Source organism: Girardinichthys multiradiatus, chromosome 22 (assembly GCF_021462225.1).
Source record: "Girardinichthys multiradiatus isolate DD_20200921_A chromosome 22, DD_fGirMul_XY1, whole genome shotgun sequence".
Lineage (NCBI taxonomy): Eukaryota > Metazoa > Chordata > Actinopteri > Cyprinodontiformes > Goodeidae > Girardinichthys > Girardinichthys multiradiatus.
Genome location: NC_061814.1, coordinates 43825937 through 43840650, shown reverse-complemented (window position 1 = coordinate 43840650; position 14714 = coordinate 43825937). Strand labels below are relative to the sequence as shown.

The window sequence follows — 14714 nt, the reverse complement described above, 5'->3', positions numbered from 1 at the left end:
ACCTCCTACAAACTGTGAAGCATGGAGAAGGAAGTGTCATGGTGTGAGGATGGTTTCAGGACCTAGCCTGCACAGCATAATGGAATAAATTATTTTAGCCTGTCAAAACCAGTACCCTTCAACATGATTATGACCCAAAACATACTAGAAAATCTGCCAAGGACTGGCTTACAATTAGGAAATGGGAAGTCCAGAGCCTAGTCAAAGCCCTGATCTTTATCTCATTCAGATGCTTTGGGCTGACTTGAAACTGAATGTACAAGCAGGAAAGTCCTTAAACAGCTGGATGTGAGGAGTGGGACAAACGTTCCTCAGATGATAGGTGCTGGTAGGTGGCTACAAGAAACCGTTCCCTGGAATCATTTCAGACAGAGAGGGGAACACTAGATATTATGGGATTAAGGGAATGTTTCCTCAGCTGTAAGAGAGACTTCTGCTTTTATATTTTCTTTAAACAGTTTAACAAGCTTGATTTTTGAGAAGTTCAGAAAAATCGTTCTCTTTTCCAGGGATAAAAAAACAGTAGACAGCAACATGTCAATATTTCTTAATAAAAAACAGAATATTTAATAGATGCTCTCTTTTTTTCACGACTGTATCCATCCATCCATCCGTGTTTTTTTTAAAAATAATATTTGAGGCTTAAACAAACTGGCCACATCAACACTTTTATGTGGAAATTAAAATAAAAATTCAACTAAACTTTGTCAGAATAGTGTCGCCATCTAGTGGAGTCACTGTGGTACTTCTATCTCCCAACTCCCATGATGCTTCACGCTAAACGCGTCACGCGTTCATTCTGGCCAATCGCGTCGTCTGTTTGTCCGTTACTGTGTGTCTATTGGTGGTTTGAAATTTAAAAGTACAGTTTGAAGAGTTTGTTGTTGAGCGCCAGAGGAAGTTTCTGTGTCTCTGCTGATGCGCCACAGGAGGAATTAAAACCTTAATTACAAAAGTTTAATTTATTTAAACTGTTCGGAATTATATCGCGAGATTTTATAGCGGCAGACGAGGACAATATACACCGTAACTCGGTGAGTTATTCGGGGTTTAACGGTTAATTGCGTGCCGCTTATCTTTACCGGTGGTTTTACGCTGGTTTTTACTGATCGCCGTGAGGTTTTCTGTGGTCCATTCAGTGTGTACTGGTTTTACTGGGGACGAACATCCGCTGTTCGGTTGTCTTTGGTTTATATCCGTGTTAACCGGAGCTTGTACCGCCTTCCACAGGCTCTGAGACCCGCGGAGCAGCTCTTCTCTCGGCGGCCATCATGGCTTCTGTTAACGGAACCGGAGGGAGGCGAGAGGAGAAGGGTCGGAACATCCAGGTTGTGGTCCGGTGCAGGTAAGAGAGATAACGACCTCGGTTTGTTTAGCGCACAGCTGAGGTTTTCTCATCAGCAGGTGGAGAAGAAGCTAGCTTTATAAAAGGTCCAGTTCACTGTTTTAAGGATCCAAAACTAACTTTAATTAGCTCTAGTTTAAAATCCTCAATAATAAAACCAGTCCAACCCGGACCGGACGGTTCTATGCTGGCTATAGATGGTTTGAAGCAGTTTGTAATCCGACAACACATCTGGATCACCTTCAATTACCTCCAGGTTTAAAACCACAATACTGAAGTAAATCAGATCAATACTTGCTTTCTCAGATTCTTCATGTAATTATTGATTTGTAATCAAACACTTGTTTCTATAAAATAGGCTGTTTAGAACCCCCTGATTGGGTCCAGGTTTAAAGTGACAACCCTGGAGAGGTCCAGACTGGAGCCTTGTGGTCTGATAATAGATCTTTAGTTCAGTTTGTGAACATCATCCTGCGACCTTAAGGACCTTGGTTTGTTTTAAAGTGCTTTTTAAATAAAGGTGTTATGGTAACTCTATTCTATTTATAAAAACAGTAAAACATCATTTTCTTCCAGTTTGAACCACCTTTAAAGAGGAACGGGGGACTAATATATAATCAGAACTGGGCTAAATTATTTCAATCTGATTTATAGATATTTGTTTTGAATATTTCAAAGCTTTTCGTGGGTTTTGGACCCCCTTCAATGGGTTCTGTTTTTAAGACCACCATACATGGACACTTTTCTTCACTGACAGATGGTCCCAAAACTGCAGATCTGTGGATCTGAGTGTTTCATTTTTTTTTTTTTGCTTGGTTCTAGTTTAGAAACCTGAGTCAAAGCTGGACTGAATCGACCAACAGTACATGTTAATCTTTTTAGAAGTCAGTATTGTTCTGTGAAACCAGAAAAAGGTCATTTTAAGGCTTTGTTGCCATCCTTTAAAAAAAAAAAAAAAAAAACTACAGTATTTGGACAAGTTGAGCCTTGACTGATGCATTCAACATCAGGCCTGAACGATGTCAGGAAAATATTAACTTGCATCAGTTCTGTTGTAAAGATGATCTCTCCACACTCTCCAGGTCTGACCTACATTAGGTTCAAGCATTAAGTGCTGCTCGGGTCCACATGTTTTATCTGCAGGGCAGGAATCGCTGACGCTGGCGCCATCCAAGCAGTCCTTTGTAACTGTGAAATCACACACTGATGTAGTCGTTTGATATCTTCAGTAATTTGAGCTTTATTGTATTTTTTAGAGCTTTTCTGATCTAATTTGACTCAAAGTTGACAAACTAAACTGATCAAGAGTTTGATGAATCCTAAACTGGTTTTATTGTCTATTTTGTGGCTGCAGCTACTGATTATTTTAGTAATCAATTATTCTGATGATTAAAAGAGTAATCAGATAAAAACAATTGGCACAATCTGCAGATTTTTCATTTAATTACTTATTTTATGAGTGATAGAAATACATAAAAGTGAAAATGCAAGTAAACACATAATTTAATTCCTTTTTAAAAGCAGAAATCAACATTATTTTGCCTAATATGCAATAACACAGCATTGTTTCCAGGGTACACGTGAACATCTGTAGCCAAAGATGCATCTGGAGCTAAAATGAAAAGTTCTAACATCAACATGTCAGAAGCTCGGCCCGTCCTGGTTGACGTCTCATTAATTCAGTGCTGCCAGCAGCATCTGTAGTGAACAGTGTATAAAGTCACTTGCATGTTGCATTTCTGGATTTCAACTTTAAAAAGCTTAATGTTGTCCAGATAAAATAGAACCCAGTAATGTACCGTAGTGCCAAGCTACACTCTTCTTGTTTTTTAGTGCAAAACAGAGAAGAAACTTTATAAGAGAAGCTTTTTTTAGGTCATTTAAGGAGTTCTGGGTAGAAAGTTTCGACAGATAAAGAAGGTTTTTCATCTTAAATGCAAAATGTATATATAGTTTGTACAGTTTGGTTCTGGTTGTTTTTTCAGCAGATGACCCGTTTTAGTGTCTTTTTACTCTATTTAAAGATTATCTAAGTTCTACATCAGTTGACGATTATTTCAGTAATGGATTAATCGCGATTAACCGACTGGTTGTTTCAACTCTACCGTATTTATGGTGAGATACTTCAGTCCTTGTTGGTCAGTTGATGTTTTTCACATCCAGAGCTGCAGCAGGTTGGATGTGATCTAGATTCTTTAAAAGCTGTGAAACATCTCGTTACTGACAGGAAGGAAGGTCCTGGGTTTGAATCCCAGCCTGCATGGTGTTAGCATGTTCTCCCCGTGCATGCGTGGGTTCTCTCAGGGTACTCCAGCTTCCTTCCGCAGTCCAAAATCATGACTGCTAGGTTAGCTAAGTAACCAGTTACTTACTACAGTCTTATTATTATTATAGGTTATACCCATCATTATATTAATAACTCAACGTGTTTTTCATTTATTATTTATCTTTAAACAATAATTGCTGAATATTTGATGAACAATAAATTATTTCAGTATTTTTCTGAGTTTATTTTGGTCGGGAATAAAGTAAAATGATTTGAGGAGCAAATAAAATGGTAATTAATGAGTTTTCAACTGGTTTGGTTCTGCTTCCTGTTTCAGGCCTTTTAACACTGTGGAACGCAAGTCGTCATACGGAGTCATCGACTGCGATCAGACCAGGAAGGAGGTGGCCGTCAGGACAGGAGGCATGAACGACAAGTCCTCCAGGAAGACCTACACCTTCGACATGGTCCGTCAGTGTAACCAGAACCCTCGGTTCATCAGAACCAGAGATTAAAGTGGTACTTTTTAGGATTAGTTGGAAAACCGTCCGTTTTACACAAACTCTTTTTATTTTTCCTGCTCAGGTTTTCGGTCCAGCTGCAAAACAAATTGAGGTCTACCGGAGCGTGGTGTGTCCCATCCTGGACGAAGTCATCATGGGATATAACTGCACTGTCTTTGCGTGAGTCGACCTCTTCTTCACGTCTGTCCAGAGCTGACCTGTAGAAACATATTCATGATCTGTTTCCTGATGTGTTCTCCAGCTACGGTCAGACAGGAACCGGGAAGACCTTCACCATGGAGGGAGAGAGGAGTCCAGATGAGGAGTTCACCTGGGAGGAGGCCAGTTTAACCTTTAACCCCCTCAGAAACACGTTTTAAAGCCACAGTTTAATTAAAACTGTTAAGCAGCTTAATTCACTGGACTGCCTATGTTCTGCTTCTCCAGGACCCACTGGCCGGCATCATCCCCAGGACGCTGCATCAGATCTTTGAGAAGCTTTCTGAGAACGGCACCGAGTTCTCCGTCAAAGTCTCCCTGCTGGAGATCTACAACGAGGAGCTGTTTGACCTCCTCAGCCCCACCGAGGACGTCAACGAGCGGCTGCAGCTCTTCGACGACCCCCGCAACAAGGTGGCTGTGGGACAGGAGGAAATGCATCCTGGGAAGAGTTGGTGCCGTTCATCATCTCATCTCTCTGTGTTTGTGTTGCAGCGCGGTGTGGTGGTGAAGGGGCTGGAGGACGTGGTGGTCCACAACAAAGACGAAGTTTATCAGATCCTGGAGCGAGGAGCAGCAAAGAGGAGGACGGCCTCCACGCTTATGAACGCCTACTCCAGGTTTCCATAGAGACCAGACATGCTGCAGCTTCAGCACCAGGATTTAATGTGGGTCTGAATGTTTCTGTCCTGTTTCTCTGCAGTCGCTCCCACTCGGTGTTCTCTGTTACGATTCACATGAAGGAGATCACTCTGGATGGAGAGGAGCTGGTGAAGATCGGGAAACTCAACCTGGTAACGTAAATCATCTTCAGGAGATTCATCTAAACCTGAATGAGATCACTAGAGAAACCAGCTGACACAGACCTGCTTCTGACCAGGTGGACCTCGCTGGCAGCGAGAACATCGGCCGCTCGGGAGCCGTGGACAAACGAGCCCGCGAGGCGGGAAACATCAACCAGTCGCTGCTGACGCTGGGCCGAGTCATCACCGCGCTGGTGGAGAAGAGACCTCACGTCCCGTACAGGTGGGTCGGGGACATAGAACCGAGGTCCACACAGGTCGGTCTGAAGGCCCGTTCCAAACTCTGCTGGGTTGGACTAACTAATGATCTTCTGCTGAAGGCAAACGGATAAAGCTGAGCACGATCTCCACCTACTAAAACTATTTCTGCAGCTCAGATGTCAGTTTATACTGAAGCTCTGCTGTCCTCTGGTGTATATACCTCTGCTTGTGTTTCTAGCAACCTGAAGCACCTGCTAGCTGACGTTTGGGTTAATTCTGGGGTTTATTTTCCTGCAGGGAGTCCAAACTTACCAGAATCCTCCAGGACTCGCTGGGAGGACGCACAAAAACCTCCATCATCGCCACGGTGTCGCCTTCTTCCAGCAACCTGGAGGTAAGTTTCTGTCCCAACTATGAACTGCATCCAGTAGAAGTTTGAGACGTTTCCACCTCACTGTGGTCCTGCCTGCAGGAGACTCTGAGCACCCTGGAGTACGCCAGCAGAGCCAAGAACATCATGAACAAACCAGAGGTCAATCAGAAGCTCACCAAGAGGACCCTCATCAAGGTGTGGTTTTTACTCTGTGAACCTGAGCGCCCCCTGTGGGCCTGAGTCTGCTGCTCTGATCGTTGAAGCTGCCTTTAAACGGTTGGTTCTGCTGCTTTGAGCCACCATGCAAACATCTGAGCTTCTCACCATTTCGTCCACGCATCAGATCAGCAGCTGCTGTTCAGCTTTTCCACACGGTGTGGTTTGGATGGCTTGATCCGAGTCTCTGTTTGGTTCTGATCTGTGTTTTGGTACCTCCACCAGAGTCTTCACATTGTCTGTTTCGTCCCGTCAGGAATACACCGAGGAGATCGAGCGGCTGAAACGGGACTTGGCTGCAACTCGAGACAGGAACGGAGTTTATCTGTCGTCAGAAAACTACGAGTAAGTTTCTGACCTGCAGAAATACCAAAGAAGGTTTGAATGATTTCCTTTATTCAGGAAAAATCTATCCAAACCAACATGCCCCATGTGAAAAAGTAATTACACCCTAAACCCAATAACTGCTGGGTCCAACCTCTGCAGCAACAGCTGCCATCACGTGTTTGTAGAACTGGCATTGGGTCCTAAACATCACTGGAGGAATGTTGGCCCGCTCTGCTCTGCAGAATAGTTTTTATTCAGCCACGTTGGCCATGAAAAAGTCTTCAGGATCATCAAGATGTTCTTTGGTAAATGTGAGACGAGCCTCTTTTGTTCTTTTGGGTCAGCAGTGGTTCTGGCCTTGAAAATCTCCCATGGAGGCCATTTCTGCCCAGTCTCCCTTTCTTATTGTTGAATTGTGACCTCTGACCTTAACTGAAGCAGAGAGGCCTGCAGATGTTCTGGGCTCTTCTGTGACCTCTCCAACAGTAACGGATAATGGTTCTGACTCTGGTTCTGAGTCCCGAAGCCTTTCCAAACTGATGGATGTCTGAGACTTGGTTTCTCATCTTTTCCTGATTTTCTGTAGATCAGGAAAAGATGAGTTGCTGTTTGAGATCATTTAGTCTACTTCATGTTGTCAGACAGGTTCTGTTAAAGTCAGGCAGTTAGCGGGCCTGGGTGTGGCCTGAGCATTAACCGGTTAATGATTTTAAAATAATTTTCAGGTGAAACTCATGAGATTATTTTCTATTTGGCGCAGATGTGGTCCGATAATAACGGACTTTAACCTTCTATAAATCTGGGAAACCTCTCAGACTTCTCTTCGGTCCCATTGTTTCTTTTTATCCTGGTGAAGAAACTAAATGTTCTGACTGCAGGTTGACGGCAGATTTATTTTTTTCTTTCTGATTTCACATTTTGTTACAGAAAGCTTTAGGTTCCCGTTTGGCTTCGCTTTACATCCCTTAAAGTTAAAACCTGCAGGTTTGTTTTAGTTTGCAGAGCAAGAAATGAAGTCAAAGGGGAAAACTCAAAGTTTTCATGAGTCTGATTTAAAAAATAAAACGTTTTATCTGGGATCCTCTGCAGCTGCATGCCTGATCTGACCTGCTTTCCTTATGTTCTGCAGGAGCATGGTGACTCAGATCACGGCTCACGAGGAGCAGATCGCTGAGTACGTCGACAAGATCGCCATCATGGAGGAGGAGCTGAAGAAGGTATCTCCTCGCTGCTCCGTCTGACGGAGGTTCTTACCAGGAGCCTTCAGATGTGTGTGGAGTTTAGATTGATGCAGCTTTGTTGTTTTATTGTGAAGAAAACTTGTGTTCAGCTCATTTTAGAGCTTTTCTCAACCTAAAACTAAATCTGGAACCTTCCTCACCTCAGAATTTATTAACTGCATCAGAACTAAAACAAGCTCACATTTCTTTAGCAACTGAATGTATAAATGAACGTAAAACACAGAAGCTAACCGGCTGGATATTCAATTTACCTGCAGGAAAGAGATAGAAAACAAACACAATTAGTAATCAGCTATAAATAATCTGTGGTTGATCAGCTGTGTGATTTTAGGGAAGTAAGAAACTGGTCCTGTTGCTGAAACGTGAGACAACATCAGTAACATCTGACCCACTTTCTCTGACTCTGGTTGTTATGTTGACCATCACATCGTTTCTCCAACGCTCTGAGAGCTTCTGGATCTCAGCCACTAAAAACATCCATCAGTCCGTCAGAGTGGACCCCACGCAGAGCTGGAAATATGCTACTCTACCACATGCTGGCGCTGCCATGGCGACCGTGATGGGGACTGGATATGTTGTCAGAAAACGCAGTGACATCATCATTAAGCAGAGCATCAAACCCTAAACTCCAAATCAAATAATGAAATATAATCTCTGAATTTATTTACTGATTAACGTGAAGGTCCATTTAATAAAGAGCCTCGAGCTCTAACAACGTTCCTCTCGTGGTTCCCCTGATGTTGAGGTCTGGAACGAATGGTGCTGCAGACATGGACCCACCATGTGAGACGATGACCCCTGCAGCGCCATCATGTCTGAATATGAACCTTTCAAATCATTTTGCTCCTGAAACTGGGAGCAGCTGAAGGTCTGCTTCTCTCTGCAGGTGACCGATCTGTTCGTGGACAGCAAGAACCGGCTGGAGCAGTGTGCTCTGGATCTGGACCAGAAGCAGCAGAGGTAAAAACGTCTTCTGTTACACATAATGCTCCTTTATCAGCTTTAAGCTGGCAGATGGAGGCTTTTACTGATGGAGTTTTTCTGCGTCTGGTTTCAGGCTGGAGGAGACCAACAAACACCTGGAGAAGACCAAGGAGAAGCTGGTCGTGGAGGAGTTTATCTGCTCAGAGCTCAGCTTGGTCCATGAGTCCCTGTACAGCACCGCTGGACAGGTATAGAACCTAGTCGTCAGGTTTGATCTCCTGTCCTCTTTCTGGTTCCTCTTCCTGTTGGCAACCAAACCAAACTTCTAACGAGACACCTTTCAGCTCAGCTCCAACATTTATTATTGCTGATCTTCAGCTGCTGACTCGTCTCGTTTCCTCCTCCAGCTGTTGAGCACGGTGGATGAAAGCACCAGCGACGTGTCGGGACTCCACGACAAGCTGGACCGCAAGAAGAAGGTCAGACGGGTTCATCTCATCAGTTGTGTTTCAGTGCATGAAAACCATGAAGCTTCACTAGTTAATGACCTCAGTTCTTCTGAAAGATCTTGTTTTCATTACTTGGAACGAGTTTAAAGGTTCAAATATTTACATACAGTCACATAATATCCTGATTCCTGCAGGTGGAGCAGCACAACATGCAGATCCAGCAGAGCTTCTCTCAGAGGATAGATGGGGCCTTCAGCGACATGCAGCACTGCATTCAGCATCACGGGGCCAAGCACAGCGACATGCTCTGCAGCTACTCTCAGACCATCGGTAGGTGGACCTCTCTATGTTCTGCTGCACAGAAACTGTTCCGTCTCTGGTTCCTGTTGTCATGACGGCCTCTACCGTTCAGATGATGTGCTGGTGAAGAACGACGTGGCGCTGAGAGGCGCTCTGAGCACCGTGGAGACATTTGTGGGTGGAGTCCAGTCGCTGGTGGCCGACGGCGTGGCTCGTTGTCAGGAGAAGCTGCAGCAGCATGAAGCCCTGAGTCAGGAGCACAAGGACGGTCTGCTGCAGCTGCTGGTGAGGAGCTTAATGAAGGTTTACTGTGATGGGAGGCATCATCTGATTCTCCTCCATCAGTTTTCAGCCTGTTTTATTGGTCTGGTTTGGTTGTTTCCAACCCAATGATCCAGCCGTCAGGAATCTGATGCTGAAGATCTGGAACTGAGGTTTTTGGTTTGTTCAGGAGGAGCATCAGGAGGAGATGAAGGACGTTCTGGCTGCTCGGACTCTGTTGGGTTTATCGGCCCTCAAAGAGCTCAGCGCCACTCTGAAGTCGACCGTGGAGACGCAGCGGTCCCTGGCCGACCAGGTGAGATCCACACCTGCGCACGTTAACTGTCATCCCCACGAAAAGGTAGAAGTTCATCATTTGGTTCCCTGTCAGGTGGAGGCCATGAAGGAGATGGGGGCCTTCTTCAGCGGTTTGGTTCAGGAGCTGGTGGGTCTGCGGCAGTCCACCATGCATGGTCTGAGTGCGCTCCAGGCCGAGCAGGAGAAGCTGGAGGAGGAGATCCGACAGGCCCAGGAGAGGCACCAGAAGGTGAGAGGCCATCTTGAGGTTCAGTTCACACAGAAGGAAACTGAACTAGTTCAAGGTTCTGAGATAAACTCAGACTGAACTGGTTCATGTTCAAATGTTTCTGCTCCATTCAAGCTCGTTTCCATCTGTTTACTTTAATTCTCACTAGAAAGCTGCTGACCTCCATGTTTGTGTCCTTCAGAAGCAACAAGATCTTAGATCAGAACTGAAAAATGTTGAGACCCAGTAGAACCAAAGGTTCTGACACCTTCAGTTTGTTCAGCTTCACGTCTCCAAGTTCAGAGTTCATGTACCTGTTAACAGTGGCCACGCTCTGATCATAGATGATGAGAACCTTCAGGTTCTCCATCTGCATCAGGTTACTATAGAAAACTCAACATAGACAGAAAACATGTGAACTGCCTGCAGAGACTCGGCCCACGGCAGCTGAACAGAGTCAGTGAATACTGGGCTCTGATTGGCTGCTTCCTCTGGATTCCTGGAAACCCAGAAGAACCTGCTTGTGTCTCTTTGTTTCTGTGCAGAGAAACAGTTTCTAACCAGCAGACTTCAGCTGCTGCCTGTTAAAGAAATTCAGCTTTTTGCTTCAGTTTCTCCTGAGAATCATCTTCTCACAGGGTTGGAGATGCACAGATTGTTGAGGTCATTACTTTTGGGGGATAAACAAGCTGTGCTGCACAGTTCGACATGTGGAGCCCAACAGACGTCGCAGCTCTGACGTCACCCGGGATTATAAAACCCGCGGAAAATAAACTTTTGTTGCCATTTCCAGCGTGTCTCACGGGACGACGCAAAGGAGGCGCATATCTGGAGAGACAAAAAGCTCGCAGGCGAACATTTTCTCCACGCAGCCATTCCTGGAAGAGCTTGAAAGCTGGAAATCTGTCAGATACGAGAAGGTCAGAAGATTCATCGAAGACCACGCCGACACCCGGCGCAGGTGAAAACCCACAGAGGTTTTATTTCCAAAGAGAATCAGGTTCTTCATATTTTCCCCATTCTGGATGAACGAGAAGTTTACAGTTCATGAACGCGTGTCATATTAAACCGGATAGGTGCATTTAGAGGTCTGGGCAGGTGAAGGTGATGTAGGATCACCAGTAGTTCATCTCAGGTATCAACTTGTTGCAACACTGAAGTGTTTGATTTGCTGTGCGGCTGAATCACGGCTGATCTCAGATCAACCAGGAGTTAGAAGTTGGACTTTTAAAAGTTTTTTTCCATTTAAAGCAGCTGCGGTCCGACCACTCTTTGTTCCAGTTTTATTACTGGAGTTTTTCCACTGAGTTCCCGCCTCAGAGTTTATGACTCTTTAAGATTTGGAGCGATCAGCTGGTTGTGGCTAAAGGGGCGTGGCCTCACCGTTTATCAGCTGATCGCTGCGATGGAGACATCAACACCAGGAGGATTTCTTCCCTTTTAACCCAAATTACACATTTTATCCATAAAACTACTGGTTTGATCTTCATAGACACTAAATGCATATATATATTTTTCTTTTATTATAATTGTTAGGTAGTCATTTTTATTCCCTTTGTGTAGAATAGTGCTTGTTAGTTAGGTGAAGGTTTTTGGACCAGAATAATTATATATCAGGATTATTTGGCTTCAGTAAATCTTCATATATATAATTAATAGAAGCGTTTGTGTTTATTTCATGCAAGAATGATTTATCTGTCAAAATAAGGTCGAAGTTCCCCCACCTTCGGTGAAGCAGCTGATTAATTATCAATTATTAATGATAATTAACTAATTGTAATGAAGTGCTTTGAAAAGAGGACATCACTGATTTCTATTTGTAAGCAATGCTCTTTGGTTGAGAAAACAATTTTCCTGATTTATGATTTTTAATTATAATTATTGATAAATATGAATGAATCAATAATCATAATCCTTACAAGATAAATCTGAGGAGTGTTTTCTGAAAGCCTCACAGCCTGCCTCCATGTGTGTCCTCTGACCATAACTATGGAAGCTGAAGGTTTGATCATGATGCTGAGATGTTACCTGTGATCTCTGCTCCATGACGTTTAGAGGTGAATGGAGGAAGTTAGCTTGTTTCAGGCCTTATTCCTGCCAGCATTCATGAAACTGTCCAACCATGATGTCAGGGTATGAAGCAGACCATCCAGTGCCTGCAGGACCAGTTGAACCTGCTCACCATGGAGACCCAGCAGGACTACAGTGACCTGCGTTCAGCCAACAAAGCTCTGCAGACTCCTGCACAGACGCTGCAGGAGAACATCAGCAGGTGAGATGCAGACTTTGAGTCTGATGTCTGCAAACATCGGCTCGTCCTCCACACAGGATCAACCTCTGTTTTCTTTGTATGCAGCCACTGCAGGTTGGTGGAAAACCAGACTTCATCCCAGGCAGACCTCCTCTCCTCCACCGCCTCCTCCCTCTCCTCCTCCCTCCGTCAGACGGCAGAGGAGAGCCAGAAGCTGCTGGAGGAGACAAACGGCTACTACTCGGACCTCCACAGCTCTGTGTCAGGTACCGTTCACACCTCCAACACTTAGGAGAGTTCACCTCCCATCGATATGTGATGACGTTCATGATTTACTGCAGGCCTGGTGGAGTGGGACGTGAAGTGGACCCTCAGAACCAGGGAACACGCTGACAGACGAGCCAAGGAGCAGCTGACCCTGGTGGAGCAGATTTCAGAAGAAACTCGGAGTCTCCGTCAGGTAGAGACTGCAGCAGACACACGTGTTCATTTAAACATGAAACCTGCTGGACACGTTTTATTTGAGCCTTCTGGATCTATCTGCCTGAGTTTCGTTAACGTGAATCGGTTCTGGTCCAAATGTTTCATCAGAGCGTCCAGACGCGGTGCACTGAGCAGCTGCGAACAGCCAAGGAGGATCTGACCAGCCGGCAGGAGGAAACCAAGCAGTCTCTGAGTGCTCTACAGAACCAGACCTGCTCGGACCGGCAGGTTCTGGGACGGCAGCAGGCGGAGCTGGAGGAGTATATGGAAACGGGTCAGCAGCTGGTTCACAGCTTCCTGCAGGAGGAGCTGAAGGCGGACGTTCCCACCGGTGAGGAACTCGCTTCTTCTGAACGGTAGACATAAAAAACCTTGAAGAGATCATCAGGACAAGATGAAACGGACCTGATCCTTACCAGGTTCTAAAAGAATTCACATCTAACTGCAAGTTTACAGATTCCACCTTATTGTTAGACGGAGGGGTATCTGAAAGAAAAACTAAGTACACCCTTTTTGTTTCCAAGTAATTTGACAATGAAGGCAACAGCCAGGTGCTGCTGAATCCGATGCACTGATTAACTCACCATCATCAGAACCACTAGAACTGTTCTGGAGCAAACAGCCGGGTTCTATGACACAGAGATATTTGTTTATTTCTTCATTTCCTAAAAAACAAACACTTAACACACAGATTTTTTTATTAAATCACTGGATCTTGGTTTTGGTGAATCCCTCCCAGATGTTTAACTTTCCACCCAGCAGAAGGTCAGGTTTCACTACTGGAGACACCTTTCAAGTTTTCCTGTCTAAGGAAACCCAGCAGATTGCATCCAGTCAGTGACCTCCAGCAGAACCAGAACACGACCGACTCGGGGTTTGAGACACAAAGAAGCGCTGATCCAGGAGTACTTTCTATGGGAAGGAAAAGTGAAACATTAATGGTTGTAGCTCCTTTAGCTTCATCTAGGAGAGCATTAAAAGTAGACAGTTTCTGTCTCACGGACTAAAACTGGGATTTGGTTCAAGTTTAAACTCTTTATTTGGATGAACTTTGTTGTTAATGAAGACCTCGTCTCGCTGTTGCCTTCAGGTTTGACCCCTCAGCGTCGTGAGTTTGTTTATCCCAGACATCTGAACAAGTCACGGACTCGCAGTGAGCTGCTGGAGGCCCTGAGGAGGCAGCAGGAGGAGCTGCAGGGTGCCTTGGAGGAAGAGGAGGAGGAGGAGGAAACTCCAGAAGAGGACGACAAACAAAACCAGGTTGACCATGTGTGTACATCTGGAGGTCTGATGATCTGCAGTAGCCTCATTTGGGAGGCAGAGCTCCCACGGTTGTTTTTCTTGCTGAACCCTGCTTGTTTTCAGGATTCTCTGGAGGACATCAGCACCTGTAATGAAAGTCTGGCCACAGAACCGTCCTTCATCGACGAGAACCTCGTCTTCAACGAGAGCAAACGTGTTCCTTTCTTCAAGGTGAGCTCAGGGAACTGGACTAATCAGGCGTTGGTCTTCATCTGTTCCAGAACACTTCATAATTTTCTGGTTTCTTCCCAGCAGAAAAAAGGTGGTAAGAAGGAGACGAAGATCCTCTCCAGGTCCAAAACGGCAGAGAATGAAGCCCAGTCCACTCCTCAGAAGTCCAGACTGCCCCTCCGCTGCCAGAACTAAATCAGCCCGCTGAGTTTTAACATTTTTATGGTCTTCTAACTAATATTTCAGTTGTAAAATAAAGATTTCTGCTTGTTTTTATATCATCATTGTGAGTGTGAAATAAAACATGATCAATCAATTAAAATCAAACTGAATTTGTTGCCATGGTAACCGCTGCTACTACAGAGATAAAAATTGTGATAAATGGTCACCTTCAAACCTCTTCCCTTCTGGAAAACTGTTCCAGTTATTGGGTCTCACTAAGTATGGAGATCCAAGCTTCACTTCCTGTCTAAAAGTTGGCCTTGGTTCCTTCCTTTTCTCCTTCCATCCTAGTTCTCTTCTTTCCTTCCTGTCTTCATCTTTGTCCTTTCTT

At 44.8% G+C, this 14714-nt stretch overlaps 1 protein-coding gene across 4 annotated transcripts; it reads left to right on the top strand.

Moving 5' to 3' along the window:
- The first annotated feature begins 868 nt into the window (after positions 1–868).
- Positions 869–14483, top strand: kif11 (kinesin family member 11). Of its 4 annotated transcripts, none has more exons than XM_047351232.1 (27): positions 869–1034; positions 1231–1345; positions 3949–4078; positions 4197–4294; positions 4377–4455; positions 4562–4747; positions 4829–4953; positions 5037–5127; positions 5214–5359; positions 5635–5731; positions 5810–5905; positions 6183–6271; positions 7383–7470; positions 8381–8454; positions 8552–8666; positions 8826–8897; positions 9062–9197; positions 9280–9452; positions 9619–9744; positions 9820–9975; positions 12087–12226; positions 12311–12471; positions 12547–12665; positions 12797–13019; positions 13779–13948; positions 14054–14161; positions 14246–14483. In XM_047351232.1, the coding sequence occupies exons 2-27, from the start codon at positions 1272–1274 to the stop codon at positions 14354–14356; spliced, it is 3183 nt and encodes a 1060-aa protein (XP_047207188.1). In that variant the 5' UTR covers positions 869–1034; positions 1231–1271; the 3' UTR covers positions 14357–14483. The 4 variants fall into 4 exon arrangements, with proteins under 4 accessions (XP_047207188.1, XP_047207187.1, XP_047207186.1 ...); XM_047351231.1 differs by having other exon boundaries at positions 14243–14483; XM_047351230.1 differs by having other exon boundaries at positions 870–1034; positions 13779–13957.
- The last annotated feature ends 231 nt before the right edge of the window (positions 14484–14714 follow it).